The 27,951-nt window shown below is 41.0% G+C and overlaps 1 protein-coding gene across 1 annotated transcript in view; it reads right to left on the bottom strand.

Annotated features, from left to right (window-relative positions):
* Nucleotides 1-27,880, bottom strand: part of SWT1 (SWT1 RNA endoribonuclease homolog) — a 50,669-nt gene extending 22,789 nt beyond the window's left edge. The window contains exons 1-14 of the mRNA XM_029080789.2: nt 27,784-27,880; nt 24,798-24,892; nt 24,327-24,401; nt 22,707-22,762; nt 20,022-20,757; nt 18,668-18,736; nt 17,318-17,447; nt 15,034-15,135; nt 14,604-14,792; nt 10,288-10,381; nt 7,410-7,561; nt 4,602-4,759; nt 2,717-2,855; nt 1,169-1,314 (exon numbers count right to left, since the gene is read on the bottom strand). Coding sequence (XP_028936622.1) covers nt 1,169-1,314; nt 2,717-2,855; nt 4,602-4,759; nt 7,410-7,561; nt 10,288-10,381; nt 14,604-14,792; nt 15,034-15,135; nt 17,318-17,447; nt 18,668-18,736; nt 20,022-20,757; nt 22,707-22,762; nt 24,327-24,401; nt 24,798-24,878 — 2,127 coding nt within the window. The 5' untranslated portion in view covers nt 24,879-24,892; nt 27,784-27,880. The remainder of the gene's footprint in view (nt 1-1,168; nt 1,315-2,716; nt 2,856-4,601; nt 4,760-7,409; nt 7,562-10,287; nt 10,382-14,603; nt 14,793-15,033; nt 15,136-17,317; nt 17,448-18,667; nt 18,737-20,021; nt 20,758-22,706; nt 22,763-24,326; nt 24,402-24,797; nt 24,893-27,783) is intronic.
* Nucleotides 27,881-27,951: the final 71 nt, after the last annotated feature.

Below are 27,951 nucleotides of genomic sequence, written 5' to 3'. Positions count from 1 at the left end.
TGTGGAAGTTTTACCAATGGGCAGCTGACTAAACTGCAAACCCACTGTGTCTACCAACTCTGTTTAACTGCACTCTCCCAAGCACTTAGTACAGTGGTCTGCCCATAGTAAGCGCTTAAGAAATACCATTGTGCTTAATAAATATCATTGATTGATTCATCTGCATGGACCAGCCATATGAGGTTTTTCCAGTAGAAACATCTAGTTTTGACCTAACTCTGAAGGAGGAGAGGGGGAAAAACAACAACAACAATAAAAAAAAAAAACCACCCCAAAGTTTCAGAGTCAAACGAATGTTCACAAGGAAATACTTTGGACCACATACAACTAGCCTCGTTTTAAGCACACCCTAGGAATCACCTGACTGACAGGGGTCACTTCAGCCCACTATCCGGTTGCCCCTGCCCTGTGTGACACTGAAGGATTCTCAGCACAGTTTTTACATCCCAAACAGGATGGCTGAGTTTCTCACCAAAGCTGATGGGCCCCTCTTGCTCCCTTCTCTTCCCGGCTGTTCCGAGATGCATGTGAGCAGGTGTGTGCATCTCACACCTTGGTCTCCACATGGAGATGTGACCCCACAGAGGATCATTTTCAAGCCACCAGTTTCGAAACACTATTGCTAATGGCACCTGTTTGAGGTTAGCTTTCTGTATGTCCAAACAAGGTCTGCACAGATCCTCAAGACACGGTCGTCAATGGTGAAAACACCTGACCCAGTCAGAGAGTATGGAGCGGGACTGCATTTCTGACCATATCTGACCACATCTGTTAAACTCAACCAGATGGATCTCTGCCAATGCACATTAAAAGTGCGAACCAAATCTCTCGTTTACTGCACTGAAGACAAAGGGGAAAACTATTTTGGGCAGAGAGAAATCTTAAAATGGCAAAAAGAAGGGTATGTTGCCTGGTTTGGGATCAGCCAAATATGCTCGTGCGATTCAGTTCAATTAGTATTCAATGCCCTCAAAGGTATACAAGCAAGAAATCATTATTCCAGGTGCCAGAAAAGATTGCTGAATCTGTCCATTTTCCTTCCAGTGAACCCCTTTGCAGGGTGGGGGAAGGTTTTTACCAAGCCGGTTTAAAAAGATTTGGAGTAACGATAGACTCCCCCATATTAAAGTCTGACTAAGTTCTCAAGGTCTGATGAGTTGGGCCTTACCTTTAGCATTGACTGAAGCAACGCATTCACTTGAGCAAAGGCCTGCGGAAGAATTCCGTCATAGTTGGACCTTGTACTAAACGCATGCAACAAGTTCTTTGAACTCTGGAGCAAGGATTTTACCGTTGCAAAGTCCACCGTCTTAGCTGACATTAAAAGATTACGAAAGAAGTCATCAGTTAAACGTTTTAAATTAATCTTAAGTATATAATCGCCATCCTGGGACACTTAGGGGTCTACTTAATGATAACCAATAAACTAAAACATTCTCATGCAGGTAAAATGCTCAGTAATCTAACTGGAGTTTTAAGACAGAAATATTTTCTTTTTCCAGCAGAGGGATTCCCAAATGTTTCTGGTTGTGGTTACTCTCAGTTGCATATGGGTATCTTGTTGTTATATAGTACTCTCCCAAGTGCTTAGTAAGGTGATTTGCATACGGTAAGCGCTCAATAAATATGACAATCAATCAATGAATGAATCTGGGAGAGGTAGGGGTCGTCGATCTCTTTAAATCGCTGCCTAAAAACCCAAGAGAGGGATGAAGGAAGCTGCAAGGGAGAGTTTGGCAATTCTCAGACATAGCAATAATTCCTTTAAATTGATTCCTTCACAGGTCAGATGCTGTGCTTTTCTTTGACAGTACTAGTACTGCTCAGTAAATTCCTGAGCAGTAGAACAAAATCAATCTGGGCAGAGAGCACTGTACTGAGCACTTGGGAGAATACAATATAAGAGTCGATAGACAAGTTCCTTGCCCACAGCGAGCTAGGAGTAGAAAACCTGATTGAAGAGTTGGTGGAAAGGAAATGAATGCAGTGGATGCATTCTACCAGGCCCACAAGTCTGGACACGAATGGGAGTTAGGCGATGGGGCGATATAGCTGGAGAAGTCCAGGGGACTGAGAGAGGACTTGAAGTTACCTAGAACTCCAGGTAAGGTAGTGACTGATCTAGAACAGTCAGTTCTTCCAGTAGGCATTTTATTCAGTACATTTTAAATACAAGACTGTTAGGAAACGGCTTTGGACTACGTGGTTCAATCTGTAAAGAACGCAACACACGCACGTACAATGTAGTCTGGTGCAGAAGAACTGAATGGGCCCTTTAAGTATATACCCTGAAGGCTTTTACTAAAAGATGGTAAAAAAAAAAAAAAGGCATGAATGTTTCATGCCTTTTCAAATCAAAGCAAAGTTTTCCTAGAAAGTCATTGCTTATGGCACCCAAGATATTCTAAATCGTATGCAAGTTTAAAAAACAGTTATTATACAAACGGTTAACATACAAGTCAAAGCCATGGGCTTTAATATGGAAACTGAGCCCAAACTTTCCCCTTAGGAACACTGTTTTCTGTTATAGGGATGTCAAGGGGTTTTAGAAAACAGAGTGAAAAATGACTTTCATCAGTTTACAGAAATGTCCTTTGAATTATTTAAAAAATCAATTAAGCTCTCGGATTAAAAATCCAAATTACTCACCACTGTATAAACTGTTGCACATCGGCACATTTAACATTTTAAAGAGGACAACCTAGAACATTTATACCTTTACAGAGACGTTCGTAGAGGTCCTCGATGGTGACAAGGAATTCCTTCCTCATAATTAATCCAAACACGGCCAACCAGTGTTTTTTAAAGCAGTTTAACAATTGTGCTAGGGTCCATGGAGGCTTCAAGTACAGCACCTGAACGATTGAAAAAAATCCAAGGTATTTTCATAAATCTTATGTTTACATTATTTTTAATTATGTGCTTAGTATGATCACCATAGAGCTATTCAAGCTTTTATTTTCCTCAAATGCAGAACTAACATAAAACCCTGAGCATTTTATTTAAAGTCACTTAGTACCGAAATCAAATTTATTCAAATGTATTTATTGTGAAATAATGGGGATTCTTTTTCAGTGATAAACTGTCATTTTTCCCAAAATTTTTACTATAAGTAATAATATAAATTCTTTCCTGGTACAGAAGTTGGGCAGATATTTTTGCAAATACTATATATAAATCTATCACGTGCTACCAGTGAACTTGTTAACATGCTTAATTCCAATGGAAATAAATGAATCTGAACAGGCTTCAAAGAGCAAATTGATTTCAGAAAGTTGCCCATCATACTCATTCAAAATGAGTCTACAAGGAGGTCTCAGATTCATTCCTGGAAAAAGTACAGCCTGATGTACAATATTATAAGAAGAATAGTGGTATTTGTTCAGGGTTTAAATGTGCCAAGCATTTTACTAAGCACTAGGGTAGGTATAATCAAATTGGACACATTCCCTGTCCTACATGGGGCTCACAGTTTAAGGAGGGAGAAGATCAGAGGAAAAGACTCCTGTGATCAGCTACATTAATCCACTGCCCATCAATCGACCAATGGTGAGGTTCCCCTCATGAAAAATCCCTCTTCCCAATCATAGTAATTTAGAAAAAAGCACCACAGAGAAGAGATGGAATACATCTACTGGATTCTAGCATGGCATATTAGAAAGAGCACGGGCTTGGGAGTCAGAGGACCTGCCTGGGTACTAAATCCAGGCTCTGACAGTTGTCGGCTGTGAGATCCTAGGCAAGTAACTTTATTTCTCTGTGTCTCAGTTACCTCATATGTAAAATTAAATTGGATTAAAATTGTGAGCCCCATGTGGGACAGGGACTGTATCCAACCTGATTAGTTTATATCTACCCCAGTACTTAGTATAGTGCCTGGCACACAGTGTGTTAGAAGCAGCATCTTAGAGGAAACAGCACAGATTTGGGAGTCAGAGGTCATGGGTTCTAATCCCAGCTCCGCCACTTGTCAGCTGTGTGGCTTTGGGCAAGTCACTTAACTTCTCTGTGCCTCAGATTCCTCATATGTAAAATGGGGATTAAGACTGTGAGCCCCATATGGACAACCTGATTACCCTGTATCTAACCCAGCGCTTAGAACAGTACTTGGCACATAGTAAGTGCTTAACAAATAGCAGCATTATTATTAAGTGCTTAACAAATACCGTTTATATATATATATAGATATATGCCTTAGAGCTCCCAAAATGCATTCCATCATACTCCTGGAAGTGGAGGAATTTCTTAAAAAAAAATAAAAATCCAAACACTAAAAATTTTTACCACCCCCTTCTCTATTCTCCACTAGAGAGCTGCTGACTGTTTTGAACTTTAAAACACTGAAACATTTGGAAGGATGTGACTTAGAGAACTGGACTTATTTGTACCAACAAAACACCTTTCAAACATAAAAAAACCTTAGGTTTTTGATGGGCAATACATGTGAGATTAGTTTGTCATACTCAACTGTCATTTATATCGCTCAAGGTTTTTTTTTTACCACTATAGTGGAAAACATTGTACCATAATTACTAATCTAGGGACAAAGTGCTTACTCAGTTATGGGTAGAAATCATCAACCAATTGGTTGAAATAATCACCTCCATCCAAAGATTTCCAAAAGCAATCTTCATTTCTGTTTCTAATATAGAAGATAAAGCTGTTCCAAGGCATTTTTCAAGATCAGCTGTGAATCTCTCAAGTAGAACAGCCTTTCCAGATCTTGAAGTATTGTCCTTATGGGTTTTCTCTTGAGGTCCTGAATTAGCCAAAGACTATTTGTCATTATTTGAGGAGTTAGAAGCATATATTTCAAATAAACGCATCAACTTAGTTTCCAAGATGATTTTATAAAAGACCATGTCACCACAAATATTTTTCAGTAAGAAATCCAGAGTCTTAGAAATACCAAATGCCCTTAAAAATTAACTTTTAACTTTGGAACACGCTTAGTTCTTAGGATAAGTGAATGTCACGATTTGAACTGGAAGGCTAAACACTCCTGGGGAGGGGTGTGGGGATATTTAACAGAGGTGCTATCTTTCCATTGTTTCCATTCCCATTTTATGGTGGGAAATGAAGTGCTTCCTACCACCTCACACTGACCCAATAACATCAGTTCAAATTTCCACAGAGCTTTTCTTAAAAATGCTTATTGCTTCCAAGAAATGTCTTTTATTATTTATTATGTGGTTGATTGACTGGCCAAGATAATTAAGTCCTCAATTAAGCAATAATATCTGCCTTCTATCCTGCTTCAATTACATAAAAATGACACCATTAGAAACATTCCCAGGAGTCATAGTCCAGCTCAAAAGAAGTGAATGTTTCATTTCCTACAGCCTAAAGTCTTGGGCAGTCATGTCTAATGGTTTTATCAGCAGATACGAATTTTAAATTAATGAATCCATCATATATTTCTATTTCCATTTTGAAATTTCAAGGGGCCTTAAACTGTGCCGAGAAACCAAAGTTGTAAAAAAAAGTCTGAAGAGTATTTCTTCACATTGCCCTATTTTTCCTCTGAGGCGCACACAAATGTATGTGTAAAATAAACAGAATTTCACTCTATGAGCTTAAGCAAATTGTGGTTGCTATTTACACCTTCCCCTTTCCTCCCTCTGCACCCACTTCCTGAGGAAGCCCAGAGCCCCACAGGAAAACACGTTTTGAATTACAGGGCGAAGTTCTTCCACTACAATGTGGCTTTTGTCAGCTGGACTTTTGTGAGCTGGACTGTGGCTCTGGGGAATGTTTCTAACGGCGTCATTATTATGTAGTAATTAAACAGTGCTCGGCACATAGTAAGTGCTTAACAAATGCCATCACTATTAATAAACAGGATAGAATGCAGATATTATTGTATAATTGAGGACTTATCCTAATTATCTTGACCAATCAACCAGTGGTATTTGCAGCTGACAAAAGCCTCAGTTCACCATGAATCGTTCCTACCACCCGAGCACCACAGAGCACAGTGGAAGGAGGTGGCAGGGGAGATGGAATACTCCCTGGACAGTAAGCTCGTTATGGGAAGGGAACATATTGTGCTGAACTTTCCCTAATACTTACTACAATGCTCTGCCCATAATAAACGCTCAATAAATACCACAAATTGACTGAACTTAATATTTCCTGTTTCTCATCCAGACTGGATGTAAAGCCAGTCAGGCAAAGCGATAGAGAAGCAGTGATATGGGATTGTGAGCCTATATTCAGTGTGCACGTGCTCACACTCACACACCTTAAGAACACAGATTTACATACATCATATCTACACAGGGGCTTACACGCAGGAAGAGACCTGCATCAATGGACACACAATCAGCAGTGTGTGGAAGCACATTGGTCAAGGTCCTGCATTTGCCCCAAGCTCCCTGACCCATTTGGTTCAGCTTTAGGCCTCCTTATTCGCCTTTGGTTACCAGGGCACTCAAATTCACAACACATCCTCACTTTGTTTTCTCTAGGTCTTCTATAAGGAGTAGCTGAAAACAAGAAGCTACTCCTATAGTGGGGTTGGGTGGGGTTTAATTACCTGGAGAACAAGGTAGAAACCCTCCCCCCGCCCCAAGGGGTGTTGCTGCCCATCCTGATGTATTTATCCTGAATTGTACTTCAAATAAATTAGATGTACTATATAAAAGAAGCTCAGGTTTACTTATTTATTCAGAACCGAACTGGCCTCTTCTAGAGGGGGAATCTCTGCCGCTCAATCGCCTCTCCCTACTAGTGCTAGAAGAAGAGTTAGTAGTAAATAAAATTTGTCTCCAACATATCCGCTCAAACACAATGTAGAGTCCATGAAGTTTTTCCTTCCACAGGGACCTTCACAAAAACCTAAACATGTGTAAAGACAAGCACCCACTCACCCAGGGATTAGCATACAAACTCACAGAAAAAATAAAAGAGCAATATAAACAATGTCATCCACTTTACGTATGTCCTTATTCTTGCCATTGTTTATTAAAAACTTGATCAAAAGCTTTGATTTCATAAAATGAATCTGAGAATGTACTTATGTCATCAAATGAAGTCTTACTGTATTAATAGTAAAAGGATCTTTCTACTACTAGTTGAAACTTTTCCCTTTAACAGGTATAAAAGTGACAGCCCGGTTACCAGAAAGCCGAACAGAGATTGAGCACTATTATTTTTAAATGGGATTTTTAAAAAGGCAAACTGAAGTTGTTTTTTCATGTGCTGTCCACATCTTTGCATCTTACCTGAGGAAGATAATTCCTCAAAATGAACATTCGCAAAGACATAATTATTTCACCTCCCACTACCTTATTTTCAACCCCAAAGAAATACCTGTCACCTGCAAATCTCCAGTATTGTAAATAACTACTTGTCATAACATATTCACATACACAGTCTAATTCTAACAGTTGCTCCTCAGTACCAACCTGCCACTGTGGACTCCTGGGGAGAAATGCAGGGGTAATGGCTTGGAACTACCTGTTTTGCATTTAAGTTCTGTAGCTCAGTGATCAATTCTCCTTTGTTCAGTGATTTTACACCACTTATCATGCCTTTATTGCACAGGTTTCGATCATCCCTGTGAAAAAAAATAAACTGAAATTTCATTACTTGTCAAATAAACTTTGAATAATTTAGATCCCAACATGTCCTAAAGGATCCCAAGTGCCCCCACCAAAGTTAATCTCTTCTGTCCCTCTTCAGAGTAGATACGTGTTTTTGCTTGCATGGTTCCCAAGCGCTTAGTATAGTGCTCTGCACACAGTAAGCGCTCAATAAATACAACTGACCGAGTGACTGATATTACCAGTCCTATTTTTCCCTACATCAGTAGCCACAGCAGAAGCAAGGGTGCGAAGGACAGATGCTTTAAGGAACAGCCCTCACAGGGAGAACAACTTGGTAATACAGCACGGGACGGGGAGTCAGAGGACCAGGGTTCTAATCCCACCTCTGCCAAGTGCCTGCTGTGTGAGCCTAGGCAAGTCACTTAACTTCTCTGTGCCTATTTCCTCAACTGCAAAATGGAAGATTAAATACCTGTTCTCCCTCCTACTTAGACAGAGTCCCCTGTGGGACACGGACTGTGTCCAACCTAATTAACTTGTATCCACCCTAGCATTTAGAACTGTGTTTGACACATAGTAAGCGCTTAACAAATACCAAAGAAATAAAAAATAAAGCCAGAGAGGGCAAGTGCATGGGCAAAACCATCATCCATGCATGTTGGCAACCCTAAAGATCTACTTCCGGTTCAACATGGGCTCACTTCAACCATTGCTCAAATGCAGAGGAGGTTAGGGCACTGCAGTTCAGGCTTTGCACTGGACAGGAACATAATAATAATGCTGGCATTTGTTAAGCGCTTTCTGCGTGCAGAGAGAGCACTGTTCTAAGCGCTGGGGTTGATACAGGGGAATGAGGTTGTCTCACGCGAGGCTCACAGTCTTCACCCCCATTTTACAGATGAGGGAACTGAGGCACAGAGAAGTGAAGAAATAATGTTGGTATTTGTTAAGCGCTTACTATGTTCAGAGCACTGTTTTAAGCTTGGGTAGATACAGGGTAATGAGGTTGTCCCACGTGAGGCTCACAGTCTTCATGCCCATTTTACAGATGAGGTAACTGAGGCCCAGAGAAGTGACGTGACTTGCCCACAGTCACAGAGGTGACAAGGGGCAGAGTCGGGATTCGAAACCAGAACCTCTGGGGCTACATATGAGCCCCTAAGGGAATTGAAAAATTTCAACTTTGGGAATTGAAAAAAAAAATTGACAAAGGGAGAAAGAATGAAAAAGCAAACTTTGACAAAGCAAAAATATAAACTAAATGAGACAGGCAGGTGCTTTATGCAGGCAAATGGAGAGAAGGGAAATGGAAAGGAAAAGTGATGGTAAGGAAAGAGTAAGAGAGAAAATTCTGAATTTCTGGAGGTGGTCAAGCACCTCCATCTCTCATACAAATGTTCTTCGGCACTAGCCCATCAAATGCTGTCCGATCAACTAGATTTTCCTCAGTTTTAAAATTAGATACTTGCCAGGCCTCTTGGAAAGAATGCTAGGGGCGGGGAAAAAAATGAGTTTCCCACAATAAAAATCTAAACTATGTCACCTTTGAAAAGAAAATTAATCAAGCAAATGAGCTATAATTGTTAACAGGAAATGGAAAAAAAAATCAAAGATAAGATCAGTCCATTTAAAAAAACCCAATTAACTACATCCCACACTCTATAAAACAAACGGAATCATTTAAATTAGTTTAAGGGGAAAAAACCATTCAATCACAAATAGTTTTACTTCAGTTATTATATGTGGCTTCTAAAGAAAGTTGCTTGGGGCTTTTACGGAATGTTATGTAAATCAGTATCACCGCTGACTAATTAAATCAATGTTAAATGTGAAATTGTTTATAATGTTAAATATTGACTAAATTTATTTTAATCCTCAGAGCAATTGCATAATTAGTAATAAAACAACCATATTCACAATTCATTTAAAATCAGGGAACTATTACTACTTTTCTCCATTTTCAGAATGAGATATTACTATTTAATATCACAGCTCAATACTTTTGGATTGTGAACCTCTTGTAGGATAGGGATTGTTCAGGATAGGAATGGCTTGTATCTATACGAGCACTTACATGTTACCTGCTTAATTAACCTAGAAAATAGTAAATTTGTCATTTTTTTAAATTATTAATCCTATCCCTACCTCCAACAAATAATTTTTTAACTTCTAAGTAACAGGACATTTAAAGAATTGAAAGAAAAATGCAACACAAGGCAACCAGACTACTAACACTCAAGTCTTTAGGACAAAGAGACCTGTTGTCCCGCTACCAAATATTCTTTCCCCCACCACCTCTGCAGAGTTAATTCAACGGCTTGCTTTCCCCCCGATCTTTTACATAACTTTGGAGCTGGATAAAAACTTGCTCGTTAGCCTCTCTTTACAAATAGGACAGCTACTTAACTCTCACTTTTCCTTGGAATATTTCCCCGTATGCTTCCCACAAGATTAGAGACCGTAGAATCTGACTATTGAAGGATGAGGAAAAGTCAGAAACAAGTGCTTTATATGTCTACCAAATTGCATTTTTTTGCTTTAAATCTGTGTTATTTCTCTTCCAGAAAATAGAGTTTAAGATAGCTTTGGCCCAGTCCAAAAGCTGGATTTCCCCCAAAATGTCATTTCGTTGACTCAAAGTGGAGGGGAGATGATTTTTTCCCCCTGCCACAATTCTCTCACATATTTAACCAGTTCCACATTTCCACCCCTAAACTAAAATGGCCACGTAACTTACGTGCACAGTAGAACCACGGACTTGGGGAATAAGTTCTGATACTGAAGGCAACACTTCAACACACGATCATCATTGTTTTCATCGCTCATCCCATCTGCAAATTTACCAAAAGCAATTAAGTGTACAATAAAGATTTTGTCAATATTAAAATCATCTTTTGCATATTTTGTCTTTATGGGGACAGGACTTTATTGGAAAGAAGATGAGGACGAAGGGAGAGTCAGAAGAGCTGGAAAGCCATAAAGACTCTGTCTCTTGCCCACTTAAAACGAAATTCAGAATATAATGAAATTTGAGATAAACAACATGAGATACTTTTTATATATTCCACTAACAGTTTTAGAGCTTTAACATCATAGGAAAACATGAAAACACCTGTAATTTATTTAATGTCTGTCTTCCCCTCTATAATGTAAGCTTGTTGTGGGCAGGGAATGTGTCTGTTTATTGTTATATTGTACTCTCCCAAGCATTTAGTACAGTGATCTGCACACAGTACGTGCTCAATAAATATAGCTGAATGAATGAATAAAAGGTTATAACTTTTAGTACTTCATCTGTCACCAATTCATTGTGTGATCACGGGCAAGGTGGTCACTGACAGCTCCCTCCCACCTACTGTATCCTGGACAAGGAGGGCTGATGATGTCACATGCAAGTGTGCAGCATAAAGTGATACCGTCTCAGGTGCCATTTTCTGGAAGTATTTGGAATTTGTGCAATTAAAACATTTCCTGGGGGAATCCTAAACTTCCCACGCATGTGGCAGAGCCATCACATTGCCACCCCCCGCCCCCTCCCCCCAGCCCCCGTGAGGTCTGTTACAGCATCTGAGCCTTGGAACTCAGCAGATGTGGTGGGGAGAGGCTTAGTGTCCAAAATAAAACCATCAGCTAGAAAAGTATCTGGCTCCATTACACAATCAGACAGGGGAAATGGCCAGCTAAAAACAGGACAACTGTTCACCCTAATCGTGGGTCAATTATCTTCAACTTCTCTGTATTATAAGTTTCCTTCATCCTCAAACTTTCTTCAGTCACCTATTCACTTATCTAGCCCCACCAGATTAATTCCCTAATCACATATTGTTAGCTGAAGCCTCTTCTCTTCGACTGAGAGCGCAGAAAACAGACAAACAGTAAATAATGGGACACTAACCAGGGCTAGGCACTCATTAGTTTGAGAAACAGGTGACCTGGTGGAAAGAGCACAAGTCTGGGAGTCAGAGAGTCTAATCCCACTTTTGCCATTTGTCTGTGGTGTGACCTTGGGCAAGTCACTCCAACTTCTCTAGGTTTGACTTCCCTCATCTGTAAAATGGGGACTGAATAATTCTTCTCCCTTCTTCTCAGGGACAATGTCCATTCATTCATTCCATAGTATTTATTGAGCGTTTACTATGTGCAGAGCACTGTACTAAGCACTTGGAATGAACAAGTCGGCAACAGATAGAGACAGTCCCTGCCGTTTGACGGGCTTACGGTCTAATCGGGGGAGACGGACAGACAAGAACAATGGCAATAAATAGAGTCGAGGGGAAGAACATCTCGTAAAAACAATGGCAACTAAATAGAATCAAGGCGATGTACAATTCATTAACAAAATAAATAGGGTAATGGAAATATATACAGTTGAGCGGACGAGTACAGTGCTGAGGGGATGGGAAGGGAGAGGGGGAGGAGCAGAGGGAAAGGGGGAAAAGAGGGTTTAGCTGTGGAGAGGTGAAGGGGGGGTGGTAGAGGGGGTAAAGGGAGAAGAGGAGCTCAGTCTGGGAAGGCCTCTTGGAGGAGGTGAGTTTTAAGTATGGTTTTGAAGAGGGGAAGAGAATCAGTTTGGCGGAGGTGAGGAGGGAGGGCGTTCCAGGACCGCGGGAGGACGTGGCCCGGGGGTCGACGGCGGGATGGGCGAGACCGAGGGACGGTGAGGAGGTGGGCGGCAGAGGAGCGGAGCGTGCGGGGTGGGCGGTAGAAAGAGAGAAGGGAGGAGAGGTAGGAAGGGGCAAGGTGATGTATCTGACTTGAATACCTTATGTCTACCCCAGTGTTTAGTTCAGTGCTTGGCACATAGTAATCGCTTAATGACTACCAGTGTTATTATTATGATTATTGCTTAACCTGGGTTAGTAAGGGGTGGGGAAGAGAGATGGGGACAGGCTTGAAAATGAGCCTTAGACAGAGTGAATCTTTCAAATCATTTGATGGAAAAACTGAGATGCAAGTAATTTTCCTTCCAAATAGCTAAAGGCTCTTTACAAATGTTAACTTGTTAATTTTTAATCAAAACTCCTACCTAAATATTAGTAGACAAAATGACTAAACCACTATGTTACTGAGGGAAAATTTTTGATAAAAAGATATGCCAAACTCCCACAGTAAATATATATATTTATAATAATAGAAGTAGGAATCAAATGTCTCTTGCTCTTAGGATACCAGGACTCTATATCAATGTTTCTAGGCTCTAGATCCCACATAGATGATGCAGACCTTAAATCCCAGGAAGTCATAACCACCCAAATAGCTAAGAGAAGTGAAACTAGCATGAGGACAATCTATAGTTACTGGGATTTGATCGGTTGTGCACTCATACTTTGTGCCACTTTAAAAAAAATGTATTTTTATTTTTCTTTAAAAAGGCTGCAAGGCAACAGGCTTTATGAACACTGTGACAGTGTTGCTGACTGGGGAGGAAAAATGGTATGAATGAGCTCATAAAATAATGAAGGACTAGGCAGAGTAGAAGCATTAATCTAGAATGCCTCAATGAAATACCTGTAAAATGAACCATGGTACATTCTGTTCTTGTTTTTTTCCCCCTCATTACAAATGATTTCATTTTCTTATTGCCAATTTCTAAAATGAGTTTTCCCTCATGAAAAATATCAGGTCATTATCAGCAAGACAATGATATACACTTTGCGTACAGATTTTTTTTTTTTTTTTTAAAAAGAGCTTGATTCTAGAAGTCGATCAAGTTGAATATCACCAAGGGAAAAAAAAATAGATCAGTTCGGTCCTCACCTACATATTCATTCAGTTGCATTTATTGAGCACTTACTGTTTGCAAAGCATGGTACAAAGCGCTTGGGACAGTATAATACAACAGTAAATAATACTTACAGAGGTCAAACATAAAATAATATTAAAAGGTACCCAAGATTTACATATAAAAAGGTACCTAAGACATCCAAATTACATTTTAATTACATGCAAGTAATTAAGCACATCTACTGTGTGCGGTGAGAATAGAGAAGATGCCAGAATTTCACGTTCAGCCACAGTAACATTTGGGAGGCAAGGAAAATATCTTTGCCGTCTTAGAAACACAATCTACTTCATTCTGACTTATTGCATCGCCCAGGGGATAAGCACGGGCCTGGGAGTCAGAAAGACCTGAGTTTTAATTCCAGCTCTACCACTTGTCTGCTGTGTGATCTTGGGCACATCATTTAACTTCTCTATACCCCAGTTACCTCATCTGTAGAATGGGGATTAAGACTGTGAGCCCCATATGGGACATGGGCAGTGTCCAACCTGAGATGCTTTATGTACCCCAACACTTAAGCATACTGCCTGGCACATAGGAAGCGCTTAACAAGTACCATAAAAAAAAATTGGAATTTTCAGTCACCAACCACTCCTTAAAGTACAAATGGAAACAACCAAATGCAATGTCAAAATCATAGTAGGTGTTATTAAACAAAAAGTTCCATTCCATCCCAGACGAAGAACCATTTCTGAGCCAAGATCACAATATCCATGTATAATAATATATTTGAAGTAGGTCCTATTTATCTTAGTTGGCTATAACAAGAGGCCTAGGGCTAAATAGTGAATTTGCCTTCCCTGTCCTGTCACCTATGCACTTGGATAGGCACTTTGATTTTTCATCCCACCCTCACAGCACTTATGCGCATAACCATCTGTAATGGATTTTAACGTCTGCTCTCCTGCTCTCGTCCTGTGGTTAAAAGGTTATCGTGGGCAGAGATGATGTCTATCTACTATGTTGTACTCTCTCCCCCAAGTGCTTAATGCAGTGCTCTGTACACTCTAAGTGCTCAATAAATACGACTGACTGACAGCTGAAAATCAGAGACCTCAGGAATTCCCAAGCCTGTCTTTTGTTCCTGCTGAACTTTCCCAAGTGCTTAGTACATTACATAGGAGGTGCACAGTAAATGCCATTATTACTATCCTGGTTCCTGTCAATACTGAAAAATTAAAATTTCTCATGTCTTCCTTCCCTTCCCAGGCTATTTCAAGGGTCTCTCTGGATGTAACGGCCCAAGTCCCGAAGAACGTTTCCGTACTCACAAACTTTCTGAGATGCGAGTTGGAGCGACTGTCCCCACAGTTTTCCATCTTGGGCTTTGAGACAATCGTTGATGAAGTAAACTGCAGGAACAGCCTTGTGCTGGGCATGCTTTAGAAGTTTGCCATCCTTCATTCGGTCCAGTTCTTGTATAACAATCCAGGGAATTATTAATACCAACTTGTCAAAACCTGGAAAATTGTAAGTCTTTATATTACCGAGTTAGTTTCCCAAGATTACATTTGAAAATAGTCTATTTACACAAGCAAACTCCTGCGTGAGTCTGAAGGAGCTCTGTTTCTTTCATCGTTTAGGAACATGTACACTGCACCAAGTCCAAGTTACTCTGCAATGGTCAACATCAACAACATTTGCAGAGCAAGTGGGCAAAAGTCAAAAAAAGGTTTCACGTGTATAAATATATACAAATACCTGGTACTTCTGTATTCTTCAAAATTCTGACAAATTGAAGGTGATTCATCAGAACGTTGGTATCAATAACAATTAAGAGCTTTGTTTTAGAAGCAGTATTCTCTGAAAGCAAGGAAAAGAAGCAATTTTAGAACATCAGATTCTTTGATAAATGAATATTACATGTTTACTAGCATTTAGTGACTGCAGAAACCATTAAGAGGCAGTGATTTTTCAGCTAAGCAGTTAATTATTTACTTCCGTCAGAATTTATTCTGAAGAATAAATTTCACTTTTTTTTTGCTTATCAGGTGTAGTTATGTTTTCCCTTTTGGCCCCATTTTATACAGAATATCTATATCTGCTCATCTCCCACATTAGACTTCAATAATAATGGCAATTATAGTGTTTGCTAAGCACTTCGTGTGTGCCAAGCACTGTTCTAAGCGCTAGGGTAGATATAATGAAATCAGGTTGGACACAGTCCTGTCCCACATGGGGCTCACAGTCTTACTCCCCATTTTGCAGATGAGGTAACTGAGGCACAGAGAAGTTAAGTGACTTGCCCAAGGTCACACAGCAGACAAGTGGCAGAGCCGAAATTAGAACCCATGACTCCCAGGCCTTTGCTCTAAATTCCTCAAGGGGAAGGACCATGATATTTTTATTGTAGGCTTTTATGTGCTTCGTATAATTGAATCCCATGCTCTGCACACAGAGGTATTCAATAAATGCTGCTGCTGATGATGCTGAATAAAGGCTTTCAGCAGAAGAATTAAAAGACAGTATCTCTTCCTCTCTGCGTGGCTTATGTCCAGTCAGTGTCTTAAGAGCAGAAACATTATTTGGATGCATTTTTCATTAAAAGTGAAAATATAGGACAGCTTGTACCTTTCCTGACTGTCCCTTCCCCACATAAATTCTAAGGACATGGATATGAAGGCACAGATATAAAGTTTCTGGGACATGGAACCATTCCTTAGTAGTGATTTCATAAATCTACTACAATATCTGATAGGCAGACCAGCATATTGGGCCTGATTTCTCTGGGAAAAGGAAATTTATCACTCTGTGAAACTGCAGTCTCTTTCAGGACAGCAGGAAATTACCACGCTATTAAAAATACATTGGGCAATATTCTCTCCTTTGCATAGCAGCAGAAAAGGCTACTTTGTATTTCTAGACTGTTGACTGCAAGGATTGAAGGGAAGGAGGGGAAATAAGAATGTATGACCTCCTACACACACTGACAGGATGTTATGTTACTTCCAAAAGCACACCCAAACTTGCTGGAAATTATTATTACTATATTAAGTGCTTGCCAAGCACCACAATTATTATTACATGTAGTAATAGTAGTAGTAATAATACTTGTGGTGCTTGGTAAGCACTCACTAAGTACTGGAGTAGATACAAGATAATCAGGTTGGAATATAAGATTTAATCAAGTTGGGCACAGTTCCTGTCCCATATGGAGCTCATGGTCTAAGTAGGAGAGGAACTAGGTATTGAATTCCCATTTTACAGATGAAGAAATTGAGGCACAGAGAAATGAAGCGACTTTTTTATGGTATTTATTGAATGCTTACTATGTGTCAAACACTGTTTAAGCCCTGGGGTAGGTACAAGTTAATTAGGTCAGATACAGTCCCTGTTCCGCATGGGGCTCATAGTGTAAGTAGTAATCCACACTTTTACAGTTGAGGGAACTGATGCACAGAGAAACTAAGTGACTTGCCCAAGGTCACAAAGCAGGCAAGTGGCAGAGTCAGGATTAGAACTCTGGCCCATGGACTTCCCCAGGCCATGTTCTTTCCTACTTGACGTGGTTATATGCTTATTTCAAATAAATAATAGTAATTAAGGTATTTGTTAAGCACTTACTATGTGCCAAGCACAGTTCTAAGCACTGGGGTACACAGAAGGTAATCATGTTGGACACAGTCCCCGTCTCACAGGGGGCTCACAGTCTTAATCTCCATTTAACAGATGAGGTAACTGAGGCAGAGAGAAGTTAAATGACTTGCCCAAGGTCACACAGCAGACAAGTGACAGAGCTGGGATTAGAACCCACGTTGTCCGCTCATGCCACTATGTCATGCTGCTTCTCTAGGCCACGAGGAGATGGAGAGAGGTTGCCCTCCTCTCAGCAATTCTTGGTAGTACACTGCACACCTTTGGGAGCCTGGAATAGGAAAAGTTAGGATTTTCTTAAAATGTCTACCAGCTGGCCTCTAAAATAAAGAGAGGGCAAATTGATATTCAAAGAGATAATGGGAAATCTACAAGCTTTCTGAGGACGTACCGGTAGATGGGTGCGTGTCATCATCTTCCAAGTCAATTTCCATACTTGTCAAATCTTTAGATGTTGCCACATCTGGCAAATCCATACTCTTCCCAGCCCGAGCAGCATGCAGCTCTTCGACGATCTGCATCTAATTGTAAAAAAAAAAAGAAAAAAAAAGGCCTCTTAAATGAATGCTGAGTCATTAATGCCATTTACAGTGAAACTTATTTACTTTTGCTGTAAGGAAAAAATAAACCCAACCTATAAAGACATCCTTCCTTTCAATCTGGTTATTCCAATGTTCTGCAATCAATTAAAAGGCCAAAAAAATGCACTGGACTGGACCTTAAAACCACCCTGCTTCTCTAATAGGGAAGTTTTTTTTCCTTCATAAAGAAGGCACAAAAAAATCAACAAGGTAGAATGGAATCAAAGCAACAGAGCAGGCCTGGTACAAGAGTAAAGGAGACACACAAAAATGACAAAGAGGGACATACACTACAACTTGGTAATCAAGTCAATCAAGCTCTTACCTCCTAACTCTATAACCCCACCAACTGTCACTTCAGCTTCACCTAAGCACTGGGTACTCAAACAGCCCAACCTTTTAGCCTTTCCTATTACAACCCATTCAGATCGCGGTGTCCTGGAGGCAGGGGGAGATTTGACATTGCAGAGGAGGAGAGTCCCCTCTCAGGGTCACACCTGGAGAGTTTCCAGTACTCTACCTGTTTTGACTACGGGAGGGTGAGTCAAACAGAGGCGTATCCATCCCATTCCTAACTTGGGCAGTGGCTAGCGTGTCAACGGCAGTCTGCTTCAAGTCAAAACTCACTCGTGCTGGACAGCAGTGGCATGGGAGAGAATCAAGGGCGAAGACTCAAGTCTACTGTGCGGAAGGAGGCGATGGTAAACTACTTGCATATTTTTATCAAGAAAAGTCTATGGATCCACTATGAGAACTATTGCAGATGGAGGTGGGACTTTCTGGGACAGATGTGTCCATGATGTCGCTATGCGCCGAAGATGAGTCGATGGCATAAAACAAGGAGGAGAGAGGGCTAATGAAATGGATTTGGGGGACACCCTCACAGAGCTAGCAGTTGAAACCATGGGAAATGGATGAGCACCCCAAGGGAGTGCGTGTGGATTGAGAAGAGAAGGGGACCCAGAACTGAGCCCTGAGGGACACGTAAGGCAGGGGGAGGCTGGAAAGCTCGTGGTGGGCAGGGAATGTTTCTAACACCTCTTTTATCTACTCGCCCAAGTGCTTAGTACAGTGCTCTGCACACAGTAAGCCCTCAATTAATACCATCAACTGATACATTCCCAAATATGGCATTCAAAATAAACAAGCAAATCATTAACCTCTTGGTCTGTATCCTCTGTATCTTGAATCCTGGACAATGAAGAAGTAGAAGGTGAGACATCACAAGTCTGAAAATAAAGACAATCCCAGTCAGCAATAAGAAACAAACTTATCCGTGTCTTAAAGCCAATCCAAATACTATCCAATTGTAATTCTGTTCAAAATTACATAATTAACTTTTGGATCCTATTCCAAATCTGATTTGGGAGTATCAATAAACACTGGTGCTACCAATAAAGATCAGTGTAGTAGGCAACAGAAAAGTTGCAGTATTAACCTTCCTAAACTTTGATAAATTCTCAACCCTTTCTTTACTCTCTTGAAGTCAATCACATTAAGCTTTTTTCTCCCATTAGACCTTTTATTCTAAAATCCGTGTCACAGTCGTCCTGGGTTTAAGGCATTCTGTGGCTGCCTGACAAGGGTTAGTTCTGGTTTGCATTGATTTTTATAAAAGTCCAAAGACTCTAATGAACGGATTCACAAATACAGGAATGATGCTGTACTGGGTTTCAGCCTATTTCGCTCCAAGTCCCAAGTAGAGTAAGTCAAAAAATGAATGCTACAGGACACTCTAAGCCCCTCTGAGCCAAATAAAAATGTTTATTCTCCCCTTTACAAACATGAGTAAACTATTGAGACGTGATAGTGAATAAACATGCTGAGGCATCAATTATGTATTATAGTGGATCCCTTTTGGTCCTCTTCTAACCCTGAAAAATGAGGCAAATGGGGAAATAACAGCCTGCTACCTAAGTAAGCTTATGCCACTGACCTGAAAAAAAAACACCCTTCCCTTCCTACTTGTATCTCTGGGCAACTGCACTGTAGAGGTACTGAGAGGCTTTGGGGGTGGGACTCGAGACAGTAATCTTGAAGGCACAGAGAGAGACCTGTGGGTTGGTGCCTCAAAGCCTCAATTACAAGCCCCTTTCCATTGATTATACGGGAAATCAAAATTAGGAGCCCCCGGAAAGGGGGTTAGCATATCAGATCCTCCCAAATGGTTGGCTCATGTGCTCATACTCACCCTAACATCTGCAGGGTGAGTCATTGTTATCTTTTCAAAGGAAGCATTTGAAAGGAGGATTAACTTAAATCACTGAAAAAACATCCGAGCATAACACACATTCTCCAACTACTCAATCATGATACTGTCATGTGCTGTTCTTGGGCGATGTGGGCTTGGGTAGTAATTTAGCTGAAGAGGCCGCCCAAAACCAAAACAAGACTGACACCATCAGAATCAATTTCTCAAGCTCTCAATATGTTTAATTTGAATCAGCATAAGAACAAAACAATATAAGTAACTTCTGCACCTAATTCCTTGCATCTATTCCCCAGCTTCCTTACCTCGGCTAAATTGGTTTCATTTGACAGAGTTTCTTCAGTCCTTGTGCAATCAGTTGTTCGGCCAGGCCTTTCAGGGTAATAGACATCTTTCCTTCGGTGATCAGTCCTTTTTTCATATGAAGAATCTAATAAACAATTAACTTTATGCCTAGGCAGATTTGAAGGCTCTCTGGAATTTTTGTTCTTACATGAAATTTCTGTTTTGTGAGATTTAGTGAAGAAGACGTTTTTATCTTCAGGCTTCTGAAGGGCTCTGTAAGTCTTTTTAGGAATGTGAAAACTGATTTTTTCTCTTTTACATCCAACCATACTTTCATTCTCCACTCGGACAGACTGTTTAACAATCTCATCTATTTTACACTTCTCCGGCTTGGATTTCACTGCATCGTGCTTATTTTTATTGTGTGTTTTTTCTGATTTTTTTCTTTTTTTCTTCTCATTCTGAACAAGAATAAAAGGACATTTCCTTTCACTTGTTGGGACTCCAGTTTCAGATAACAATTCTTTGTCAAACTTGTGCCTGCTAGAACTGCCCAGGCTAAGGTCCTTGTTTTTAGCTGATTTAACACTTTTAGATTTAAAGACTATAGGTGTCTCTACCCCCTTTTTAGACTGAGTCAGAGAGGCATCTACTCGATGGCTGTAAACTGGAAATTCCTTCTGGAGCTGATGAAGGTCTTGTGGAAGACAAGAAATGATTTTTCGTTTCTTTGATATGCTCAGCTGTGGTTCCGATCTACAAAGCGATTCGGAAACATAAATAACTCATTACTGACAATACCATATGAAATTATACTACAAATAACGTTGGCTTCTGTAAAAACAGACTAAAACCAAAAGGAATTCATGAAGAGTAGAAAAAAGCTACATGACGAATGAAGTGGTTGGCTAAATGCCTCCAACTACAAACATTATGGGGCATTCAACTGAAATTTGAAGGAGACGGACCAGTGCAACAGCAGTTTAAAATGATCACGTTTCTCCATTTAGCCTTTTCTTAACATGTAAAATGTTGGCAAATAAAGCAGTAAGACTGAGTTGCTATTTCAATTCTGCACAAAGTGTCCTACACTGTACTTCAATTCTCAACCAACAGTGGCCTAAATTCAATATAGTCAATGAAAGCCATCAGAGACCCATTTTAAGGGGCAATAATGATGAAAAGCAACTATTATAAAAATAAAAACCCTAAAACCATCGGAAGCCTTTTTAGGGCAGAGGCTTTCATTCATTCATTCAATCTTCTTTATTGAGCGCTTTCTGTGTGCAGGGCACTGTACTAAGCCCTTGGGAGAGTACAATATAACAATCATGCTTTTCTAGAAACTGCAATCCCTGTAGTATCCAGGATCCTGAGGAAGCCCCCTCTCCATCATCCTTTCCGTCTCCCCCTCATACCCACCCAGAAGTGACGAAAAACAAAAGCCGGAGCAGGAAGTGAAGGGAAACGGCTGTTGCTGCCAGCTCCTCAGAATTCATGCTTCTGGGGAGCAGGGCTGCACCCTGCAGAACCCCCAGAAGCAGCACAGACTTTTTTTTACGGTATTTGTTAAGCACTTACTATGTTCCAGGCAATGTACTAAGCAATGGGGTAGACGAAAGTTAATAAGGTTAGACACGGTCCCTGTCTCACACAGAGCTCACGGTTTTTAAAACTCCATTTTGCAGATGAGGTCACTGAAGCAAAGGGAAGTGAAGTGACTTGCTCAAGGTCACACTGCAGACATGTGGTGGAACCGGGTTGAGAATCCAGGTACTTTGGACTTCCAGGCCTGGGTCCTATCCACTAGGCCAAGCTACTTCTCAAAGAAGGTGCCAGTTAGATTTATTTTCTCTTCTCACCTGCGACTTGCTCTGTTTTTTGAAAGGCTCCCAGAAGTTCTCACCTCAGAGAGCACAGCAACAAGTAGCAGCATCAGGTGATGAGGCTGCTGTTTCTAAGAACTGGATCCTATCTGCCATCATGCTCTGAAATACCCCCAGGAGCCCTTAGTGGAAAATCCTTCTTCTGGGGATTTACCTGTATCATTCCCAGTGGTCCTAGTGGGAAAAGACTACTAAGACTTCAAACCCTTTATTGGTGATGATGAGTACTGGGGGAATATAGTTAGATCATTCAGAATTGAAATTGAGTTTTGTTTTTAAATGAGATGCCGCCAACAAAAATTTTCACAGAATATAATTTTATTAAAAACATGTTTTTCCCCTTTAGGATGATTTTGAAGAACCTCACCTGCTATTATAATCTGAATATCTTATTCAGATTGAGAAACAGCATAGCCTAACAGAAAAGCAAGGTCCTAACCCTGCCTCTTCCCATTGTCTGCTGTGTGACCGTGGGCAAGATACTTCTCTGGGCCTCACTTTCCCCATCTGTAAATTAGGTATTGAATGAATACCTTTCTTCCCTGCTACTTGGACTGTGAGCCACATGACACGGACTATTTCCCACCTGATTGACTTGTCTCTACTCCAGCGCTTAGAACAGTGCTTGACACATAGTAAGTACTTAACAAATACCATTAAAAAATAGCTTAGACAATAAAGGAATGAAAAAAGTTGGAGACGTTCAGTCCAAGATTCTGAACTGCAGTTACTACAAATCTAAATTACATACTTACTTTTGTTTATCCATCTCTCCTCACCATTCATACCCAAAAGAAGGCAAAACATTCACAAACGTACCTTTTAAACACCTCTCCTTTTGTATCACAGTGTAAAGTATCAGTGGGATCAAATTCCTAAAAGAAGAAAATTTATTGCAGAACATAATGAAATGCCAGGTATCATGAAAGAATCAACTATTATTAGATGAACGCCCTATCATCTACACGCAAACCATTCACTACGCAGCAGAAAGTAAGGAATATAAATGTGGGCAAAAATCGCCAAATACTTCTAAAAATCTAGGCCTAAGCAGGGAGGGGTCCTAGAGGGTTGAGTGTTTTGTTTTTTTGCCCATGACAATGCAAATCGTGTTGGGCAGTCAGCTTTCAATCATTTAGAGTAAAGTGGCAGAGAGAACAGCCTCTGCTTTTCGTGTTACTTGTCACATAACAGGAGACTTAATTCCATCTACTTCATAGAAGCTCTTCATATAATTGGGCTTCCTGACTCTGGAAGGACCCAAGACTCACCCGACGCTCCTTGGGTTCTCCGGCAGGCATCGTTCTCCGTCCCCAGTGTTGCTGCCGAGCAGGCAATCCACTCTCTTTCTCCGACTATGGAGAGGTGGAATGCCAGGTCCACAGACAATCGCGGGGAAATCTTCACTATCCCAACAGCAGTGAAAAAGCAAGCAGCCGGTTCCATGGAAGGGCCTTGGCCAGATCAGTGGCATAGAAAGAATCCCTAAATCTAAATCCCAATAATGCCAAGGAGGCTGGCCCCGCTTTATGCTGCTCCTCATGAAAAAACAACAAGGAACGTGGACTCTCGGAAGATCGTGTCCAACTGCGCTGGATACCAGCGGGCCCGCAGCCACGGGATGCAGCTCCAGGCAGGAGCTGATTCCCACAGATGCTCTTCCACTTGAGCCAGCCTTGAAAAGTCTGGGCCTGCACAAGGTCTCCTCTAACCTGGAAAACTATCCAGACCCACTTTCAGGCAACTCTTAGGTTCCATGTCAAACTATGATGCAGACTTCATCATCATCATCACCACCACCACCCCCATTGACCAAATTGATTTATTTAGTATGCCCCATACTGTGTCAAATACTAAACTGTTTCTGGGCTAAGTTGGTGTCAAGCCCAAAAGAAGGACCTGGAGTGTCAAGACCTCTATTATTGCATTTATTGGCACACCAACGCAGTATCCCCATTTTAGAGTTGAGGAAACCGAGACACAGAGAAGTAAAGTGACTTGCCCTAAGACAGACAGTAAGAAATTTGCAAAGCCAGGATTAAACCCCAGGTCCTTCTAACTCCCAGGCCCGTGCTCTCTGCACTAGGCCAAGCTGCTTCTCCATTTCTGTATACAGCAGGCTCTCACTTATTATTGATTGACTTTCCACCCTTGGAAGTAAGAATCCTGAAAGCCTAACCGCAAAACTAGCCCCCTCAAAATAAAAAGTTGGTACTGATCAGTTTTTAAAACTATTCAAAAAATATAATCATAGGCAACAGTTGTGTGCTGTGTGACCTTGGGCAAGACGCTTATCTTCCCTGTGCTTCAGTTACCCTATCTGTAAAATGGGGATTAAGACAACCTGATATGTCTGTATCTACTCCAATGCTAAGTACAGTGCCTGGCACTGAGTAAGCACTTAAACACAATAAACAACAACAACAGTGAAGTACTCACCGATTTTCTTTTCTCTGCTTTAGAATCTGAATATGTTAAACTTTGGGTGGGTACAGCCTTCTTCCCCTTCTTGTCCTGAGGGTTCCAGTCCAAGAGGAAGAAAAGAAGCCCATGGTTAAAATACATAGAACAGAACTAATTCATCCTGATCAACTTCTTTGAACACTTGTGGAGTGTTTATTGTGCTCAAGTCACTGTACTTCAGTTGTAAGAAATGGAATGCTACCAATGTTTGGGGGAACATTAAGCACATAAGACCATTTTGAGGTTTCAAACTATCATTGATAAACACCAACACAGTATTCTATCCCTACTTGAGGAGTATGATAGCAATGATGAGGAAAACCCATACCTATTCAGAGACAAGATGGCATAAGCTATTCAAAATACAATTATGTTATGAGTACGCTGCTCTGAAAACAAAAGCAGTAGTGAAATGTTCTGTTTAGGCTATGAAATGATCATTCTTACTCTTTCAGCAAGTTGATGCACAGAATAAATGACATCTCTGCAACACTTCCCGTGTTTGCAAATAGATTCTTTTTTAGACATTTCGAAATAGGAAGCTGAAAAACAAGAGACATATATTACTATTTGTGATATTCTTACAGGGCTTATATCGGGTGAGGTTTCTTTTAGGATTTTTGTAATGGAACTCCCTCCTTAGGCTGGCTAAGGATTAAAGGAGCTAGAAAAATATACGGATTGTGTTACGGGTGAGAGGAAGACCTGGTGATTTTATTTTTTACCATTAATTAAGAGCTCTGAATTTCTCTGAATCAGGTTCAACCTTTGCTTTTGACTATGAATTGACAAATTCTCAAATGAGATTTTGAACTATATTTCAATTAAATTCAATCCTTTATCAATCTCCATCAGCCTGTTTCAAATTGTGAACAGGAATATAAATCTCCGTATTAGTGACTTAGTGTAACGGTGCAACAGATAACAGAGGAAAGTGAAAAGCAATTGCTTATTCATTTCTTTCAAAATACTATTAAGAAGTGAATCAAATCGATAGTATTTAATAAGCAGCTAGTCTGTGCATGGCACTCCATTAAGCCCTTGGGAGAGCATAACAGATTGAGTAAATATGATCTCTGCTCTGAAGGAGTTTACCATCCGGCAGGGAAGACGGTCACTAAAGTAATTCACGGATAGCAGGAAGAAGGAAAAGGGGATAGTTGGCTTTGGTAAAAGGGCATGCACGATATATTCAGCAGAGCTACAGGAGACCAGGAGTACTTAATTACTGGACCATCAGTAGCTGGATTATCTCACTTCAAAGGGCTTAACAAGTATTATACACTACTGCTCAGGATTTCCCAATGAGCAAATGTCTTTATTCCATTAACCACAGTGTAAATTATCTAAATTTTTACATAAATAATCCTACCCAGCTTCCCTCTTAGAAGGCTAATAATTTTCACACAACAGGTCTGATTTTCATTTCTTATCCTTTAGTTTTAACTACCCGCACCTACTCTCAAAAACACTCATTGGAAAAGAAAAGGATCTCATCCCCGGTTTGACTTTTGAATAACCTTAGTAGGGAAAGAATAATTCAATCACACAGAATGTGAAAGATCTCAGGGCCTCTTCTAGAAAAAGCTGTAAAGGTGTGAACTACAGAGCTGCAAGTGAGTGGAGGAGAAGAGCCACACAAACTAGGCGAGAAGCGGATCTAGCCAAGTTCGACATACTACAACCTTTTCTTTCTTGGAGGGTATTTGTTATACACTTTCTACATGCCAGGCACTGTACTCTAAACAAGCGGAGGTAGCTACAGCTTCCTGTTAAATTGGAGCTTCTTGTTAAACTTGAAACAATTAAAATCTGAAACAAGAGTCGGTTGATTAGGAAGCTTCCCTTCAAACACTATCTGATTTTACTTCTGTCCAGTTTCTGGGTGTGGAACGTTTCACTTACTTGTCAGGCCCATGTAACTTTCGAAGCTGACCTTTTCTCCCCCTTAAGAGAAACAAAGTGTGTCCAGAGGAATACCATTTCCTCTTCTGAAAATCTGGCTGCAGTTACCCCTTTTTCTCCTGACCATTTGTACATTACTACTGAGTTTCACATCATATTACTGTATTTACTCACACAGAGAAGCCATGTGGACTACTGAGAAGAACATAGGTCTGCATGGCAAAGAACCTGGGTTCTAATCCTGGCTCTGCCACATCGCTGCTGTGTGACCTTAGGCAAGAGGCTTAACTTCTCTGTGCCTCAGTTACCTTATATATAAAAAGGGGAATAAATCCTCCTCCCTCCAATGTGGACTGTGAGCCCCATGGAGTCAGGGACTGGGTCCAACCTGATTATCTTGTATTCACTCATTCATTCAACTGTATTTATTGAACTCTTACTGTGTGCAAAGCACTGTACTAAGCACTTGGAAAGTACAATACAGCAATAAAGAGAAAGGGGCTTATAGCCTAGCGTGGGGGCGGTGGGGGGGAGTTGCATCTAACTCAGCAATTAGTACAGTGCCTGGCATATAGTGAGCACTTAAGTGCCATTTAAAAATTTACTCTACAATAACATTTACAGCACTTAGTACAGTGCTTTGCATAGAGTAAGTGCTCAATAAATACGACTGAATTGAGCATATAGGATTTACTTATGTACAAGTATCACTTATTGCTTTGTCTTTTGAGGTTTATGCAAAAGCAGTGGCACTTTTTGTGTCTCAGATGTCAAGGTGCGGTGAGGAGGTTGGCATTAGCAGAGCAAAGTGTGCGGTCTTGGGTTGTAGTAGGAGGGCAGCGAGGTGAGGTAGGAGGGGGAAGGTGACTGACTGCTTTAAAGCTGTTGGTGAGGAGTTTCCATTTGATGTGGAGATGGATAACCATGGTATTTGTCAAGTGCTCTCTTGTTGCCAGGCACTGTACTAAGCGCTGGGGTGGAGAGAAGCAAATTGGGTTGGACACGATCCCTGTCCCACATGGGGCTTCACAGTCTCAATCCCCATTTTACAGATGAAGTAACTGAGGCCCAGAGAAGTGAAGTGACTTGCTCAAGGTCACACAGCAGACCAGTGGCAGGGCCGGGATGGGCAATCCGTGGAGGATCTTGAGGAGGGGGGAAAACACAGAATGCACGCTTTTGTAGAAAAATGATGGGGAGTGGCGGGGGAGACGAATAATAATAAAAAATAATTATGGCATCTGTTGAGCGCTTACTCTATGCCAGGCACTGTACTGAGCGCTGAGGTGGGTACAAGTAAATGGGGTTGAACACACTCCTCGTCCCACTTGGGGCTCAGTCTCCATCCATGTAAAATGGGGATGAAGACTGTGAGCCCCACGTGGGACAACCTGCTCACCCTGTCTCTATCCCAGCGCTTAGAACAGTGCTTGGCACATAGAATGCGCTTAACAAATACCAGCATTATTAGTATTATCCCCATTTTCCAGATGAGGGAACTGAGGCCCAGGGACGTAAAGTGACTTACCCCAGGTCACCCAGCGGACAAGTGGAGGAAGCTGGATTAGAACCCACGACCCTCGGGCGAATGGGGCGGAGGAGCTCCAGGGGGAGCCGGGGAACGAGGCGGGCCACGGAGCATGCGCGGAGGGGCGGGGGGGGGGGATAAGGGAGCAGGGGGACGAGGCGGGCAGGG

The sequence above is a fragment of the Ornithorhynchus anatinus genome, chromosome 16, assembly GCF_004115215.2.
Source record: "Ornithorhynchus anatinus isolate Pmale09 chromosome 16, mOrnAna1.pri.v4, whole genome shotgun sequence".
Lineage (NCBI taxonomy): Eukaryota > Metazoa > Chordata > Mammalia > Monotremata > Ornithorhynchidae > Ornithorhynchus > Ornithorhynchus anatinus.
The sequence above is the reverse complement of the archived record's forward strand: the minus strand, read 5'-3'. Positions and strand labels throughout refer to the sequence as shown.